At 48.5% G+C, this 13,649-nt stretch overlaps 7 protein-coding genes across 7 annotated transcripts; 4 read left to right on the forward strand and 3 right to left on the reverse strand.

Annotated features, from left to right (window-relative positions):
• On the forward strand, positions 1-336 carry N7458_004188 (uncharacterized protein; the record flags this gene model as incomplete). Its single annotated transcript, XM_056907570.1, has 1 exon — positions 1-336. One exon carries the CDS (start codon positions 1-3, stop codon positions 334-336), a length of 336 nt encoding a protein of 111 aa, XP_056768297.1.
• A 1,422-nt stretch (positions 337-1,758) lies between these two features.
• Positions 1,759-3,198, forward strand: N7458_004189 (uncharacterized protein; the record flags this gene model as incomplete). Its single annotated transcript, XM_056907571.1, has 1 exon — positions 1,759-3,198. The coding sequence occupies one exon, from the start codon at positions 1,759-1,761 to the stop codon at positions 3,196-3,198; it is 1,440 nt and encodes a 479-aa protein (XP_056768298.1).
• A 264-nt stretch (positions 3,199-3,462) lies between these two features.
• N7458_004190 (fumarylacetoacetate hydrolase family protein) lies at positions 3,463-4,619 on the reverse strand (the record flags this gene model as incomplete). Its single annotated transcript, XM_056907572.1, has 3 exons — positions 3,463-3,572; positions 3,719-4,225; positions 4,343-4,619. 3 exons carry the CDS (start codon positions 4,617-4,619, stop codon positions 3,463-3,465), a joined length of 894 nt encoding a protein of 297 aa, XP_056768299.1.
• A 1,055-nt stretch (positions 4,620-5,674) lies between these two features.
• On the forward strand, positions 5,675-7,081 carry N7458_004191 (uncharacterized protein; the record flags this gene model as incomplete). Its single annotated transcript, XM_056907573.1, has 1 exon — positions 5,675-7,081. The coding sequence occupies one exon, from the start codon at positions 5,675-5,677 to the stop codon at positions 7,079-7,081; it is 1,407 nt and encodes a 468-aa protein (XP_056768300.1).
• A 96-nt stretch (positions 7,082-7,177) lies between these two features.
• On the reverse strand, positions 7,178-8,070 carry N7458_004192 (uncharacterized protein; the record flags this gene model as incomplete). Its single annotated transcript, XM_056907574.1, has 2 exons — positions 7,178-7,330; positions 7,390-8,070. The coding sequence occupies 2 exons, from the start codon at positions 8,068-8,070 to the stop codon at positions 7,178-7,180; spliced, it is 834 nt and encodes a 277-aa protein (XP_056768301.1).
• Positions 8,071-9,531: 1,461 nt separating this feature from the next.
• N7458_004193 (uncharacterized protein) lies at positions 9,532-11,969 on the forward strand (the record flags this gene model as incomplete). Its single annotated transcript, XM_056907575.1, has 10 exons — positions 9,532-9,772; positions 9,838-10,020; positions 10,077-10,338; positions 10,391-10,411; positions 10,469-10,538; positions 10,595-10,687; positions 10,744-10,868; positions 10,921-11,202; positions 11,257-11,750; positions 11,809-11,969. 10 exons carry the CDS (start codon positions 9,532-9,534, stop codon positions 11,967-11,969), a joined length of 1,932 nt encoding a protein of 643 aa, XP_056768302.1.
• Positions 11,970-12,643: 674 nt separating this feature from the next.
• N7458_004194 (uncharacterized protein) lies at positions 12,644-12,949 on the reverse strand (the record flags this gene model as incomplete). The annotated part of the gene is made up of 1 exon (XM_056907576.1): positions 12,644-12,949. The coding sequence occupies one exon, from the start codon at positions 12,947-12,949 to the stop codon at positions 12,644-12,646; it is 306 nt and encodes a 101-aa protein (XP_056768303.1).
• Between the last annotated feature and the right edge of the window lie 700 nt (positions 12,950-13,649).

The following is a 13,649-nucleotide window of genomic DNA, read 5'->3' on the forward strand; positions in this document are numbered from 1 at the left end:
ATGTCCAGATATGTGGCTGTGAAAGTCATTACTGCTGATACCAGCACTTGTACGCCCGAGGCTGGTCTTCTATCTTCTCTCTCAAACTCGCTATCCAAACTAGGAAGAGAGACTATTCCGTCTCTCATCGATGAATTCTGGGTTACCGGTCCTAATGGGAAGCATAGGTGTATTGTCACCCCGCCGGCACGAAAAAGCTTGTTCGATGCAAAGGAGACTTCGACGTTCGGTCTTTTTCGGCCCAAGGTCGCACAGTCGATCATTACCCAGCTTATTCGTGGCGTCGCATTCCTTCACTATAAAGATACTGTGTACGGTAGTATGCGATACGTATAAGCGATTCTAGCTGAATAGTATAGCTAACTTCAACTCCAAGATCTTCATTTAGGCAACATTCTAGTCCAGTTTTTTAAAGTAATCGACCGTCTATCCACCTCAGAGGTACACAAGATATTCGGAAGCCAGAGTCAGTTGCCGTCGTTCGTCTTAATAGCAGGTCATTATCGAATAGCGTACCCGCGAATATATACGTTCCCCGTTGGTTTGGCGTTCGCAGCGATAAGATCGTTTTAGGAGAGGAGAAGATCATCCTTAGCGACTTTGGAGAAACTTTCAATCCACACAAAACCTCCAGGTTCTCCTCAAAGACCCTTCCTCTCATCCAGTCACCCGAGGCCAGATTCTCTGATGAGCCGCTCTCCTTTGCTTCGGAGATCTAGACACTTGCCTGTACCATCTAGGAGATTTATGGGCAAGGGCTTTTGTTTGAGGCGTTTTTCCCTACTCCGGACCGCGTTACCATGGAGCAAGTCGAAGTGCTTGGCATATTACCCCCTGAATGGTGGGGAGAGTGGAGTAGAAGACTGGAATGGTTTAATGAAGACGGCGAAATGGATTTGAAGCCACGGATGTCTGGAGTTCATGATGGCGTGCGCAGAACCTGGGATAAGAAATTCGGCTACTGTATACAGGAGCCTCGGGCTGAAGCAGGTCTAGAGATAGTGACCGAGGAAGAGAGGAGGGCCTTCGAGTCGATGCTTCAATCAATGCTAGTCTTCCGGCCGAACGAAAGAGCAACAGCGTAAGAGGTATTGCACTCCGAATGGATGATAGACAGCCGGCCCTCAACGAGAGCTGGAACCCTTTGGATTCTCTGATGAAATAGACATGAAGATTCCGGTACAACGTTGATTCTAACCAGCATAGAAGTAACTATGGGGGTGAGGGCTGGGTAGGTATGGGCCTTGATGACCCGTCCTTGCTGTACTTATATAGTGAGGGGATCCAAGTATGTTCTGTCCGTAACTTATCGTGCTTCTTGCCGTCTGGAGCCTGCTAGATAGGAACATTTTCCTTTGTGGTGCATGGAGGTCAGCGCATCGCATGATTCTATTTATATCCGGCTTGGAGCTTCGTTGTAGGAGCAGGCCCGGGACTGGCCGAGGCTGGTGCTGATCTCTTCTTAGGAGGTACTTTACCTAAATATATAGTCATATATAGTAATTGAGATGAACTGCGAATAATTATAAAGTTGCTGGAACTTTCCGTCAACAGAGAGTCCAAAGGCAGGGATCGCACCCAGCGCCGTGCCTCAGGTTTCTCGGCCCCCAACCAAAGTCAGCCCCTCCAAGTTCCATCTTGTTGACACTCTCCGACTGAGACACTAACACCAGTCTTAGTTAGGTGGCACTGATATCTCATGGGATCTCATATCTTCCTGCTAAGTCTTACTTAGCTGGTCCACTTTTATCCAGCATTATGTCCCTTCCCTTGGACTCTCTGTCCGAGTCTGGACCTCAACTTCCAGCACTCCCTACCCCAGATTCACAGGGCGCAGGATCTCGACATAATGTCTCTCCAGGACTTCTATATCCCTCCTCGATACCATCTCCACCCCCTTCTCCAGTTCCCCAGTCCCTGAGAGAATCTACACGCCGCCACCTGCTACCACCAGCCATGACTGACCTTCAACTGTGCATGGAATGGGGTTCAATGCCTGTTACCCCGTTCAGCCACTTCGTCGCCCCTGAATTATCTCCATCTCCCAAGCGATTCCCTCGATTCATGGACTTGCCACTGGAACTCCACCGGCTGATCTTTCAAGCCTGTGATACGCCAACGCTTTTTCATCTCATGCATACATCTTCCTATATCCGATCCGAATGCTCAGAATTGTTCTGGGGGTCAGGGAATCGCGTCTGGTACCGGCCTGATCATGCCTATTACCTGTTTAATGAAAAAGACTCGCCGATCGACTTTTGCCCGGAATTCGCATCGCGTATCACCCATGTGGAAATATCGCTTTACTTTGCCGATCACCGTCGGATGGCGTATACTGGACGGGCCTTCTGGGATAGGCTACAGGAGCTCTTTCCCTCGGCGCGTAATGTGGTCTTGAGTGGAAGCCAGCCAAGACGAAAAGATATTAGCCAGTACTTTTTTATTTCTCAAATGGTGGCGCCGGCACCTCCGGATATCAATGCATTTGTGGCCTTCAAGTGCAAAGGTGACGTGGACGTGGATGAGCACGCTTTGCGACACAGATTGTGGCGGGTTGAACGTCATCGCTGGAGCTTGGTCCAAGATATCTGGACCCCGATGCGAGTTTTGCTTCCTCCGAAAAGAGTCCCACCGGGTTTATTGAATGACCTTTCGACTAGTGATCGAATTCATCGTATCTTGTGGCGTGAAATGAAAGCTCTAAATTGGTTGAAACTGGAAACTTACGCGCGGTATTCGGAAACCAGTGTAATTGAATGTCCAGATCCCGGGTGTAAGGACTTGGAATTTCACACTTTGAAAGACTTCAAGATACATATCTTAGTGAAGCGCCATATAGGGGGATCCTCGTTCACCCATGACAATGACTTGGTGCTCTATCATCGATATACACCCGTTGAGGTGAAGGCTGTTCTTGACGCCAAACAACGCCGTCTGGACGAGATGGTGCGTGTTAAAAGATTGCTAGAAGATGACCTTCGTGATCGGTACCGCAGACCTGGAGATGCAAAACGGAAATTTGAGGAGGAGCTCACTGTTAAAATGAAGGAGCATGGCTATCTCGCACCTCACAAGTCACTTGAGGATTCGAACTTGTGGCTCGATCGCGCTGAAATTTTCGAGTTCGATTATCCGGAACACCCCGAGGAGAAGGATTTTGATCCAGACTGCACCGAGGAAGAAAATTGGGATCAGTAATATTCTGGAGAAGAGTATCTTGAATATCCGGATTGCGAGGGCGTAGAGAACCTCGATTTGGAGTGTTAGAAACAGGTATTCTACCTCTTCGATGAAAATTTACTCCACCTGGTATTGTTGCATTTCTCTCAATTTCTGAAAATCATAGCATGTTTCTTCTATCAATGATATCGGAAGTTCCTTAGAAGGCTATATGGACGCCTTGCTAATGGAGAGTGGAGGAATTGCTATAGAAAACAAAATTCCCACGTTGCTTGTACTAGTTCACTCTGCAAAAACAACATTATTCCGCAAAGTGCCAATGCCCGAAATGGATACGTCCATCTGCGTCCCCGGAACAAGGTACTTGGGCGGATTCAAGCCAGCACCAACACCTGTAGACAATCAAGTCAGCTCAATTCCTCCAAGATACTCGCACAAAATCCAGCGTCCCAGGATTGGTATCCGGAGAAGCGGCCCAGGCCCATTGCAGGAGCAGGCCTTTCAATATGCAGCAGAATGACATAAATACTGTACTCACCTCCAGGCGTCCCCGTCATGATAACACTGCCCTTCTGCAACGTCGTTCCCTGCGATAGATAACTAATCAAATAAGCACAATCAAACAACAAATCGCTCACCCCTTCCTCCTGCCTAACCTCCCCATCAACGACAGTCTTCAGCAACAACATCTTTGGATCCGCAATCTCACTCCCCGCTACCAAACACGGTCCCAGCGGCGCAAACGTATCGAATCCCTTCGAAAAGCCCCATTGCGGTACACGGCCAGCCAGGGCGGGATCGCGCTGCAATTTACGACTGGAAACGTCGTTGCCGACGGTGTAAGCGGCAATGTAGGAGAGGGCGTTCTCCTGGGAGACGTTTTTGGCGTCGCGGCCCAACACGAGGCAGAGCTCGCCTTCATAGTCGGCTTGAGAGTCTTGGGCGATGCGGGGGATCGAGACGGGACTGTTGTGGTCGTGGATTGTCGTGGAGGGTTTGAAGAATATGAAGGGGAAGGGGGGTGGAGTGCGGCCTGCTTCTTTGACTATGTGCGGGAGGGGATGTTAGCTATACAATGAAACATAACAGGTTGAATTGAACCATTCTGTAGTAAAATGGAACAAAAATGGAACAAAAATAACAGGAGGGGGGGATATCTTACTATGTTTCGCATAGTTCAACCCCACACATCGAAGTATAGGAACATCTGCAGCCGCCAACGGGCCCAGCATAGTCTTTACGGTGACGACTTCATCCGTCACTCGGGTCACGCCGGTGGTATCATAGATATCGGTGCCCTCGATGACTCGTGCCTGTAGCTGATCGGCCTCGGTGATGAAGCCGAGATCTGTGTCGGGAGTAGGGAGGATGGGTTCGCCACGGAGGGTGCGGCCGTCCGTGGCGATGAATCGGATTAGGCGTTTCCAGGGGAGGGACATGATGGGTGCGATTGAGGTTGGAAAAATCTAAAGAGGCGTTACAACTGTAGAAATTGTTTTGGAATTCTTTCTTATATTGGTTTTGTGAGGGGTTTGGATCTTGTTGGTGTGGTGGTGCTGGTCGGGGATAGATCGGGTTGCCGGGTATATTTCCGGCTGTTGCGTGCCGTGGTATTTGTTTCGGGGCTTGCTGGAAAAGTAACCATGGATTCCATTTAGGCCCTATCTAATAGAACATACTTCTAATTAGGCTCCTTTCTAAGCTTAGGAGCGGTTCTCTGCGTATATCAAGCAGGGATTGGCTGCATAGTCGTATACCATATCTGGAACTTTCCTATGAAGCTGAGAATTGCTAAAACGACACCCCGATTTCTAAATCTAGTTAAACGCTATAATTGAATTACTATCTTCCGATACACCCTCTTAGAGATTGTAGGATCTCTATAACTACTACTCCCACCTAGTTAGCAATTTTGGGGTGTCGTTTTAGCAATTCTCATGAAGCTCCTTAGTATACCATCGTGGGCAAACCTGGCTAGGATATAGAGATTGGAATTTTTATCACATTTCCTGTCATTATTTATGAATCCTAATTAACTAACCATTTGCTCATGAAGCGTGAAGTACATAAGTCTTTCATCTGTGGCCCATGTAACGAAGTTGCCCTCTCCTCGACATGGAAGGCCATACCTGTTTGACTGGGTAGCAAAGTCTACGGGCACGTGACTGTGTTTCCTACGAACACCTCTCTCAATCTTCTTTTCTGTCATTACGTTCCAACAATTCCCACTGACTGTCAGGGTGGGGGCCAAGAACGGATACAGAGAGCGCGATAAAGGTACAGTAAAATAACTTACAGGGGGCAATGTGGTCAGACATAGGCGGTAGTTAGTGGGGTTCTAGTTGGGGGCCATTACGGATCCGCCATGTTGTACCTGGCTGACTATCTGACGACAACAGTCAATAAATAGCAACAGAAGGCCCCTGGTACACCTGCAAATTCGCTTCTTTTCGATCAAGTTTGAAACTTGTCCCCAGCCCAGAGTTACGGCAAAATGACACCAGCGCTCATTGCAAGTCCGACAGAGATCCTGCGGGAAATCTTTGTCCATATTGATCAGGCCGATCTTCTTGCGCTGAGTCGGACACATCGCAGCTTACGCCCTGCCATCGAACCACTGCTTTACTCTTGTGTCAAGTTCACATGGAGCAAATCTCATAATCCTGCAGTCCCCCAGTTCTTGCGGACCATTATACGAAGGCCTGAGCTAGCTGCTTATGTCAAAGAGCTCATCCTCGACGGCAAGGATTTTGATGCAGATATGTGGGCTTACAAGCATCAAAGCCCCAAGCTTGCAGTGAAAGAGATTGATTTACAGCTTCTCATTGAGTGCGCCACTGGGTTCAATGTGTCGTATCGTGACGAATGGATTCAGGAGTTACAGAGCGGGACGATGGACGCGTTCGTCGCCCTTCTTCTCTCTCAACTATCAACCTTGACATCCCTCTACCTCGGAGAGAACTTTTGTCGAGAAAGCCGCTGTGTGGGGCATATTCTGAGGTCATCGCTCTGTGAGAAGAGTGATTCTTTTCACTCCTTCCAGCACCTCCGTGATGTCTCAACGCTGTATCCCAGTATCGGTCTTGACCAACGGCGCTACAGAACGGCGAGGAACACAGCAGATGTCCTTCCTCTTTTCTATCTTCCGACTGTCGAGCAAATAAGAGTCTTTATTGACAACCCGGTGATATTCGAATGGCCTGCAGTATTCACCCCTTCAGCGCAGTCTCTTTTATCGCTCGACTTGACTATGATAAGGGAAGGAAATCTTGGCAAATTACTTTCCGTCACACCAAAACTCGAATCACTCAAATGGGACTGGTACTACCGACCGGATCTTCGGGATGATTCGGTAACAGACATCATCAATCTTGATCAGCTTGCTGCAGACTTGGCACTTGTCCGCGAGAATCTTACCTCCTTAAGCATCACAGCAGGAGCAGACGTCTCACGAGCAGAACCTGCACCTCCAGAAGTATACTTCAAGGGGCCCTTTAGCGTGTTTTCCGGTCTCGATAAGTTGAAGACACTGGAGGTCCCCATTCCATTCTTGTTTGGATTCTCTCGGTCGGATTCTAATATCTTGGGACTAGAGAAGTTATTACCGAAAAGTCTCGAGTGGCTCAGTCTCACCGACCGTCTATGTTACCAGGAGGAGTGGCAATGGGAGTGGGAGATGGATTATCTTTTGGACGTGATTTCATCTTGGTTCGGGAAGAAGGAACAGTTCACCCCTCGCCTGCGGGGTATTCGCTTCGTGCTTGAGGTAATGAGAGTACGGGACTTTGTGCCGGATATAATCCAGAAGTTCAGAGATGTTGAGCTTCAGGCGGCTCAGGTGGATATGAAATTTGAAATACTCGAGAGACCACAGCGTAATGCATCAGGATTCTGCCACTAAGAATCTGAAAAATGATATTCACAGTTCTACTCTTTCGGTGATCGCTTTCCTAGCCTACCAAAACTACCAAGACCGCCGATGCGCTATTGTAGAGAATCAGAACTCTCTGTTCGAACCGCATAATTGAATCTGCTCCTGCTTGACTGGGCCACCCGCAATATCGGATAGCTTATAGGCCTCTGGCTTTATGTCATTCTTCAAGACTCTCATTTTCTGATTCTGAGTGAAGAGGTTGCAGCCCCAAAAGTCCTAGAGGCCGTTTGTGTCAGCTTTCCAGACGCCTAGAAAGTTGGAAAAGTTGTACTTACATCCTCGCCAGTTCCACAAGGATCAATTTGTTGCCAGGTTCCACCGACCCTGACCCATGTCCCAATTCTTGCATTCTGTGCTGGCAAATCTTTCCCATTATTCCTATAGTATAGGTGGGCTGCCATCGGCTCCGCACAATTACCCTTGTTCTTGTGCTCGTGCTCCTTGTTCTTATCGGGTAAACTGGTATCCCTCCAAATAATTTGACATTCTTTCAAGCTTTTGAGGACCTCGGGATTGCCGCCTTCGAACTGGTAAGAGAATGACCCGGCACCCTTAACGGAGGACGAGATGATGATTTCATCTCCCCAAGCGAGAACGCCCATAGCAGTGGGCTCTGCGCGGGGTCCAATGCCATACTGTTCTCTATCGACGCTCATCTCGTCCGCCGCGTCGCGGGCAATCTGCCAGAGCTGCCCATCGGTGATGCCCTTTTCAACGGGGTCCTTGAAAACGATATGACTGCTCCAAGTCCATGGACGCGGGCCCTTATAGCTGGCATCATAAGGTTCCGGCCAGCTTGTTGCAAGAGAGTAATCCAAAGCCACTTTTAGCGTTCCCTTTGGGTCCTTCGGCTTGGAGACATCATAGGTACTGGCACCGGCACCGTATACAACGTCGAATGTGGCGAGCAGAGTGAGGGCGACGGACCCTATGCTTTGAATAGACGGCAGACGCATTTTGAGGAGATATTTGTCAAGTTATCTCCAGTCACAGACAATATCAGCTTCGACAAGATCGTAACGAGTGTGGTAGGGTATGAGTTTACTCACCCAAATACAATTCCCAAGTACGCCAACGAGGAGGTTTCTCACCAGCGCAAGATATTGTATACTCACGCCGTAGACCCAGGTAAGTTTATGGGTATTTTAGCTTCTCGAATTCGAAGATTAATTATTGAGGAGAGGCAGGTTCGCTGACAGGGAACTGAATCTCTTTTCATCCTAGGATTGTTATTGCAGGAAATGATGGTTTCATAACCCCCACGGATGATAGCTATTTGGGGGCCGACCTGTACCTATATGCATATTCGGGTTAAATTCTGTTCTATTTCTGATATTGTTCTCTCTGCGCTAGGTAACATTGAAACCTGCAGAGCGAAAAAGTAAATTCGTGTCTTGATGGGGGCTCATTCTTCTTAGGTAGATGACCATTGGTGTCCGTGTAAATTCTCGGAACACTTCTAAAATTATGTCAAGCCAATAACAAACCCCCGGGACTATTCGGTCCTGAGTGTATGCTGAATAAGACTGAATAACCATGTATGCTCCTGCGAAGGGGGCCAGTAAGCAGCCACAGGGCCGTTCAATGCTACCATACTTTGGGGGCTCTTTCTTACCAACATCTAAGCAGCCCCTGCTGCGGAGCCTTGCCAAAATATAGGCCGTAATAGCTAGGTGCATTTTAAGTACTGTAATTAGACGCTTGCGACAACACAAAGTCGATTTCAGGGTCTCTAGCGTCGTGGCTGGGGGCGGGCTATGGCGAAGATAGGCGCTACGGTAGGTCCCGTATAGGCATTTGGGGGCCATACACTCGCTGCATGGTCGAGACGGCTGAATGCCTATTTCTGAATCGTTACAGAGTGAGACTCAAACCTACCTAATTTATTCTCCGACTGACAGTTGTCGGTGCATTACCAAGGGCGTGTGGGTAATTATTGTTGCCAAGATGACCTAAAGGTAAGATGGTTGGGATAACACAAGTCACCCAGCACCTGGCCCTATCTTTACGTACAAGGAAGTCATCTATCTGAGAGTAAGTCTTGTAAATGATACCTTGGATCTGACTCGGATAGTCCCGGCCGATCAGAGCGGCCCCTAAAACTTTGATGATATGTGCTGTGAAACAGTACGGTGTTCCTGGGCGCAGGGTAAGACCCACATTTTGGACCCTTGAGCTAAATTTGTACAAAGTTGGAAGCATCAATTTGCGGCCCCATGTAGGAACTGTGCAAGTTAGGATGGATGGGCAGGTGATAATAGAGTTGATTAAATCCGAGGTAAGCAATTGTCGGCCAGTAGGTTCTTCAAGCTAGGTGTATATGTTGCGCCTGTGATCCCACGCAGATTGTCTGATACATCTCCCAACTCTGTCTCAGCCTTCACTAGCAAATTATCAGGGACCCATCAGGAGACGCAATGTGGTCCCATTTATGTCTTCTTTCCCTCCTAGGCTCGGCGGTTGCAAAACCGCTCTGGTCAGGCAGTTACGGACTGGCTGCATCAAACCTTGGCAAATTGCTCCCTCGCGAGGACGAATTCTACCCGGAGGACCTTTCCTGGATCAACAAGCTTGCGGCAATTGGTGACTCGTACTCAGCTGGTATTGGCGCCGGTAACAGACTTGGCTCTATACTCGATGCATTAAATCCCTCAGGTGGTAAGTTGTTGCTGTTTGTTTAGCACTGCTGAAAACGAGGGGACTAACAATTCTCGCACATGAAGACTACGCTTGTAGTCGCTACGACCATTCCTATCCATATTTGATTAACAACGATGAGAGATTGGGTGATCCATCAAAGAGAAAATTCCAGTTTGTGTCATGTTCTGGAGCAGTGACCAAGGATGTCCTAGAGAAGCAAATTCCTTCACTGGATTCAAATCAGCAAGCAATACTACTATCCATTGGTACGCCAAAAAAAAAGGCATAATGTGTATAGAATAAGTTCTGACGGTTCTCCTAGGTGGGAATGATGTTGAACTGGTCAATATTCTTAACCAGTGCGTCTTCCAGTGGGCCGTGCTCAACGACCAACAGGTCAACATTGGAAAGATTGCAAGCGAGTTTGACAAGAAATTTGAATGGGCTGCTGGTCTTGACTGGGATGCTCTCGGTCGTGGATGCGCTGGACAGCTGAAGCGTACAGCTTCACTGGTTGGAAGTGATTCGTTCAGTAAAAGCCTGGACTCGGTGCTTGATGCTGCAAAGAAGAAGCTGGCGAAGGAGTGAGTAATTGTCTGCCCACTGCCGAGTCTTGAACAAGCTAACATTTATCAGCGGCATGATCTATCTCACTGGGTAACTGCATTCCTTGTTCCTACTCGTGAGTTGCCTCTAATCATTAGCTTGAATTAGGTATGGGAAATTCTTCAGCACGAGCATGACCTCCGAATGTGACAAAGTGTCTTGGTCAACATGGATCTATGTGAGTTGCACTCGACGTGAAACCGGGAACATTTATTGATAATGATGCCACTCTAGAAAGCTTCCAACATGTTCCAGGCTGAAGCCAAGCTCAGTCAGGCCAATAGGAAAACCATGAATGATCTTGTTGACAAAGTCAACGACGAATTGGTTTGTCTGACGTCATCTCAATCCGGAGTACTGTATACTGACAACATACTGAATAGTCGGCTGCAGCGAAGCGTGCTGGGTCAAATGTCAGATTTGTGAATTATGATTCGTATGTTGGTGACTTTAACGGCCGATACTGTGAGCCTGGTGTGGACGAAAGCACAACTAAGAGTAACTCACGGTAAGTATGTCGCAAAAAAAGCCTGTTTTTCACTTGCCTAATAGCTGAATAGGACTGGACTTATGTTCTACGAGCTGAACACATTCGATCCGCTCGGCACAACTCCTTGGAAGCGTTCTTCAAGTGGACCACTCAACGGCACATTTGACGGTGCAATTGACGCCCTTGCTCAGATTACGCTCTTCGTTGACCCAAGCGCTACCCTGGCTGAGAAGGATAAAGTTCAAGACAACACGGTCACTGGATTTTCTGTTCCAGCTAACAGGAAGGTTGCGGATACCACGAACACGGAGTTGAGTGGAAGATTCGAGATTCCTAACATCCTTCCTGACGGGTAAGAAAGTTGAGCTTAGCTCTGGCACACAGCACATGCTAACAAACCCCGTAGTTATGGCCGCGTTTTCCATCCCCAAATCCTTCTACATGAAATAATTGCGAACCTTGTGATCTACGAGATGGCTAGTGATAACGAGAAGAGCCATGGATATCCTACACTTCCCGAAGTGATATCTGTTACATCTTGCCCTCGAATCGCCAAACCAACAACCACCACAACGAAGCCCGCTGCCACTCCAACACCGACGGATCTCACCTGCTGGCCCGAGTCCCGGAGACCCGGTCCTGACTACGGGGCAGTACGCCCAGATCAATATAAGGAGGCAGTTGACAAAGCTTGTGCCGCGTTCAAAAAGCAAAGCGGCCTTAACAACGCTGGAAGAGGCAGTTATGTCTACCAATCTAAAGACGGTGACGTACCATATTGGTTCAGTGTTGGACCAAAGAATAGCGATCAAGGCTGCGACACGAAGAACCTTGTCGATCCTTTCGGAGACGGCTCAATTGACTGCAGCAAGATCCTCAAGGACGACGTATTTGGAGCTTGTGAGTTATCTGATTTCTACACTTTTTCATGCAGATCACAGTCGCTGACACTCTCTAGGTGGGAATAATGGCGGACGTGGGGGCCACGTTGACGCTGGCTGTCTGACCTATGGATTCGATGTTTGCATTGGTGATTACGCCACAAATAACCCGAAATATCCCTTGCAAGCAGGGTGCTATTACAGCTCGAGGTCTGCCCCGTGGATCGTGAAGGATTAGTTCTGTGGGCAGATTGTTGGGGTTTGAGATATGAAGAAAGTCACTAGCCTAGAAGAAATTGAATGTTCTCTCTCATCGAGATAGTGTGAGAATTCCGAATTCAAGGTGTATATCATGGGGGGGGGGGTCAGGAGACCGACACAAAGAATCTCGGTCTACAATTTCGGGTTGCCTCCAAGGACTGCACTATCCAGAGCCGGCCCCTGTTCATGTATCGCCTATAGTGTGCTAGGTGTCTATATTACAATGTCCTAGCTGGAAGTGCGTAGAGGTTGCACTACAGAGGCAAGGTGGTATCAGTAACCAGAACGACTGCGCCATGATGGCAGCTCAGAGGGAGGCAGGTTACCAAAATCCCTCTGATTTAAATAGTGCCCCTTTCAATCTACTTCTAAGACCCAGGGATTCTCCACCGGTCGTAACCAATATAAAAATCTCTAGCGCTCTTGCGATACTTGTTTCCAACCAAGTAAGAGGCAGTGTTCCAACTACCGCAAAGCACGTAAAACGCCTTACAAACCAGGTAAACGGGCAATAAGTTTGCCCAAAGAATGACAGGTGGGCCCAGGGGACTCACAAGGATCAGAAATCCTTCCTCATGCTTGTCGAAATCAGCTTGGAAAGGGGCACCGCGGTGCTATGCTGCCATTGTGCAGAGGCATTAGAACGTTTCCTCATCTGTCAAATGCCAGGGAGGACTGACTTTCATGATTCTCGGTGCCATCACTATCTTCATCCTCACGATCGCGCTTGTCGCCATCATGAGTCTTGATGAACTTCAGGGTGAGCGGCTTGGTGGGCTTTCTGGCGCTGGGCCTGGCTTTATTGGTTCCATCCGTCGTAGGGTTCTCGGGCTTCTTGGCCTTATATTTGTGGGGAGTCGGGGGGAAGATGGGCCAGGAGGGGTGGGGTTCCCAGGTGAAATCGATGTTATATGGATAACGTTCTTGGGCGCCGCAGATTCCCTTACATACAATCATTGTCCGTCAAACCTGGGACATGATGCCCCAAGCATTCGATCATGAACAGGAGTTTCAAGCACATTTGGACGCCGAACAATCACTGGCCTACGCGGCGATGAAGAATTGCTGCCAGCTGTGATATGGCTCGTTCGGCGTGGTACCTGATGTCGGTTAGCATCGTTTCATGTGTAGAGGACAGCTAGAGACAGACCAGGTATGCACGTCGTTTCCATCAAACTCAAGGTATCATCTGGCGAGATGTGAGTCAACATAGCGCTCTGAGCTAAACTGACTCATCGGCTTACGCTTCTTCCATGGCGTGCTGCTTTGGAGCTCTTGTATGGCAACCCCATCCTCTCCGGGTCGGTCGTGGTTTTTGGCGATTTGGAGGACGCAATGGCTTATATGAGAGAGAGTGTGTGTGCTTTAAGTGGGCAAAGGTGAATGATTAATCGTGATCTGTATTTCGTGACGTTTTGCTCAATCAACCACCTCTAATAAGGTTGAAGTTCCTCCCCAGAGCTTAGATTCCCACCTCGACCGATTGCCTGAGAAAGACATGCTCGGAATCCTCGGCAGTCCTTTCCTGTTCTCAATATCTTGTCTGAATGCCGTTGCTCGTGCTCATTGAGGGAATTCACGGATCGGGGGAAGTTCGTGCAATGCGTGTGAAATCCTGCTTGTTGATGCAGCCGAATGCGAAGGACGTAAGAACGTT

The sequence above is a fragment of the Penicillium daleae genome (assembly GCF_028827525.1).
Source record: "Penicillium daleae strain IBT 16125 chromosome Unknown utg000004l_segment0_segment0, whole genome shotgun sequence".
NCBI classification, from domain to species: domain Eukaryota; kingdom Fungi; phylum Ascomycota; class Eurotiomycetes; order Eurotiales; family Aspergillaceae; genus Penicillium; species Penicillium daleae.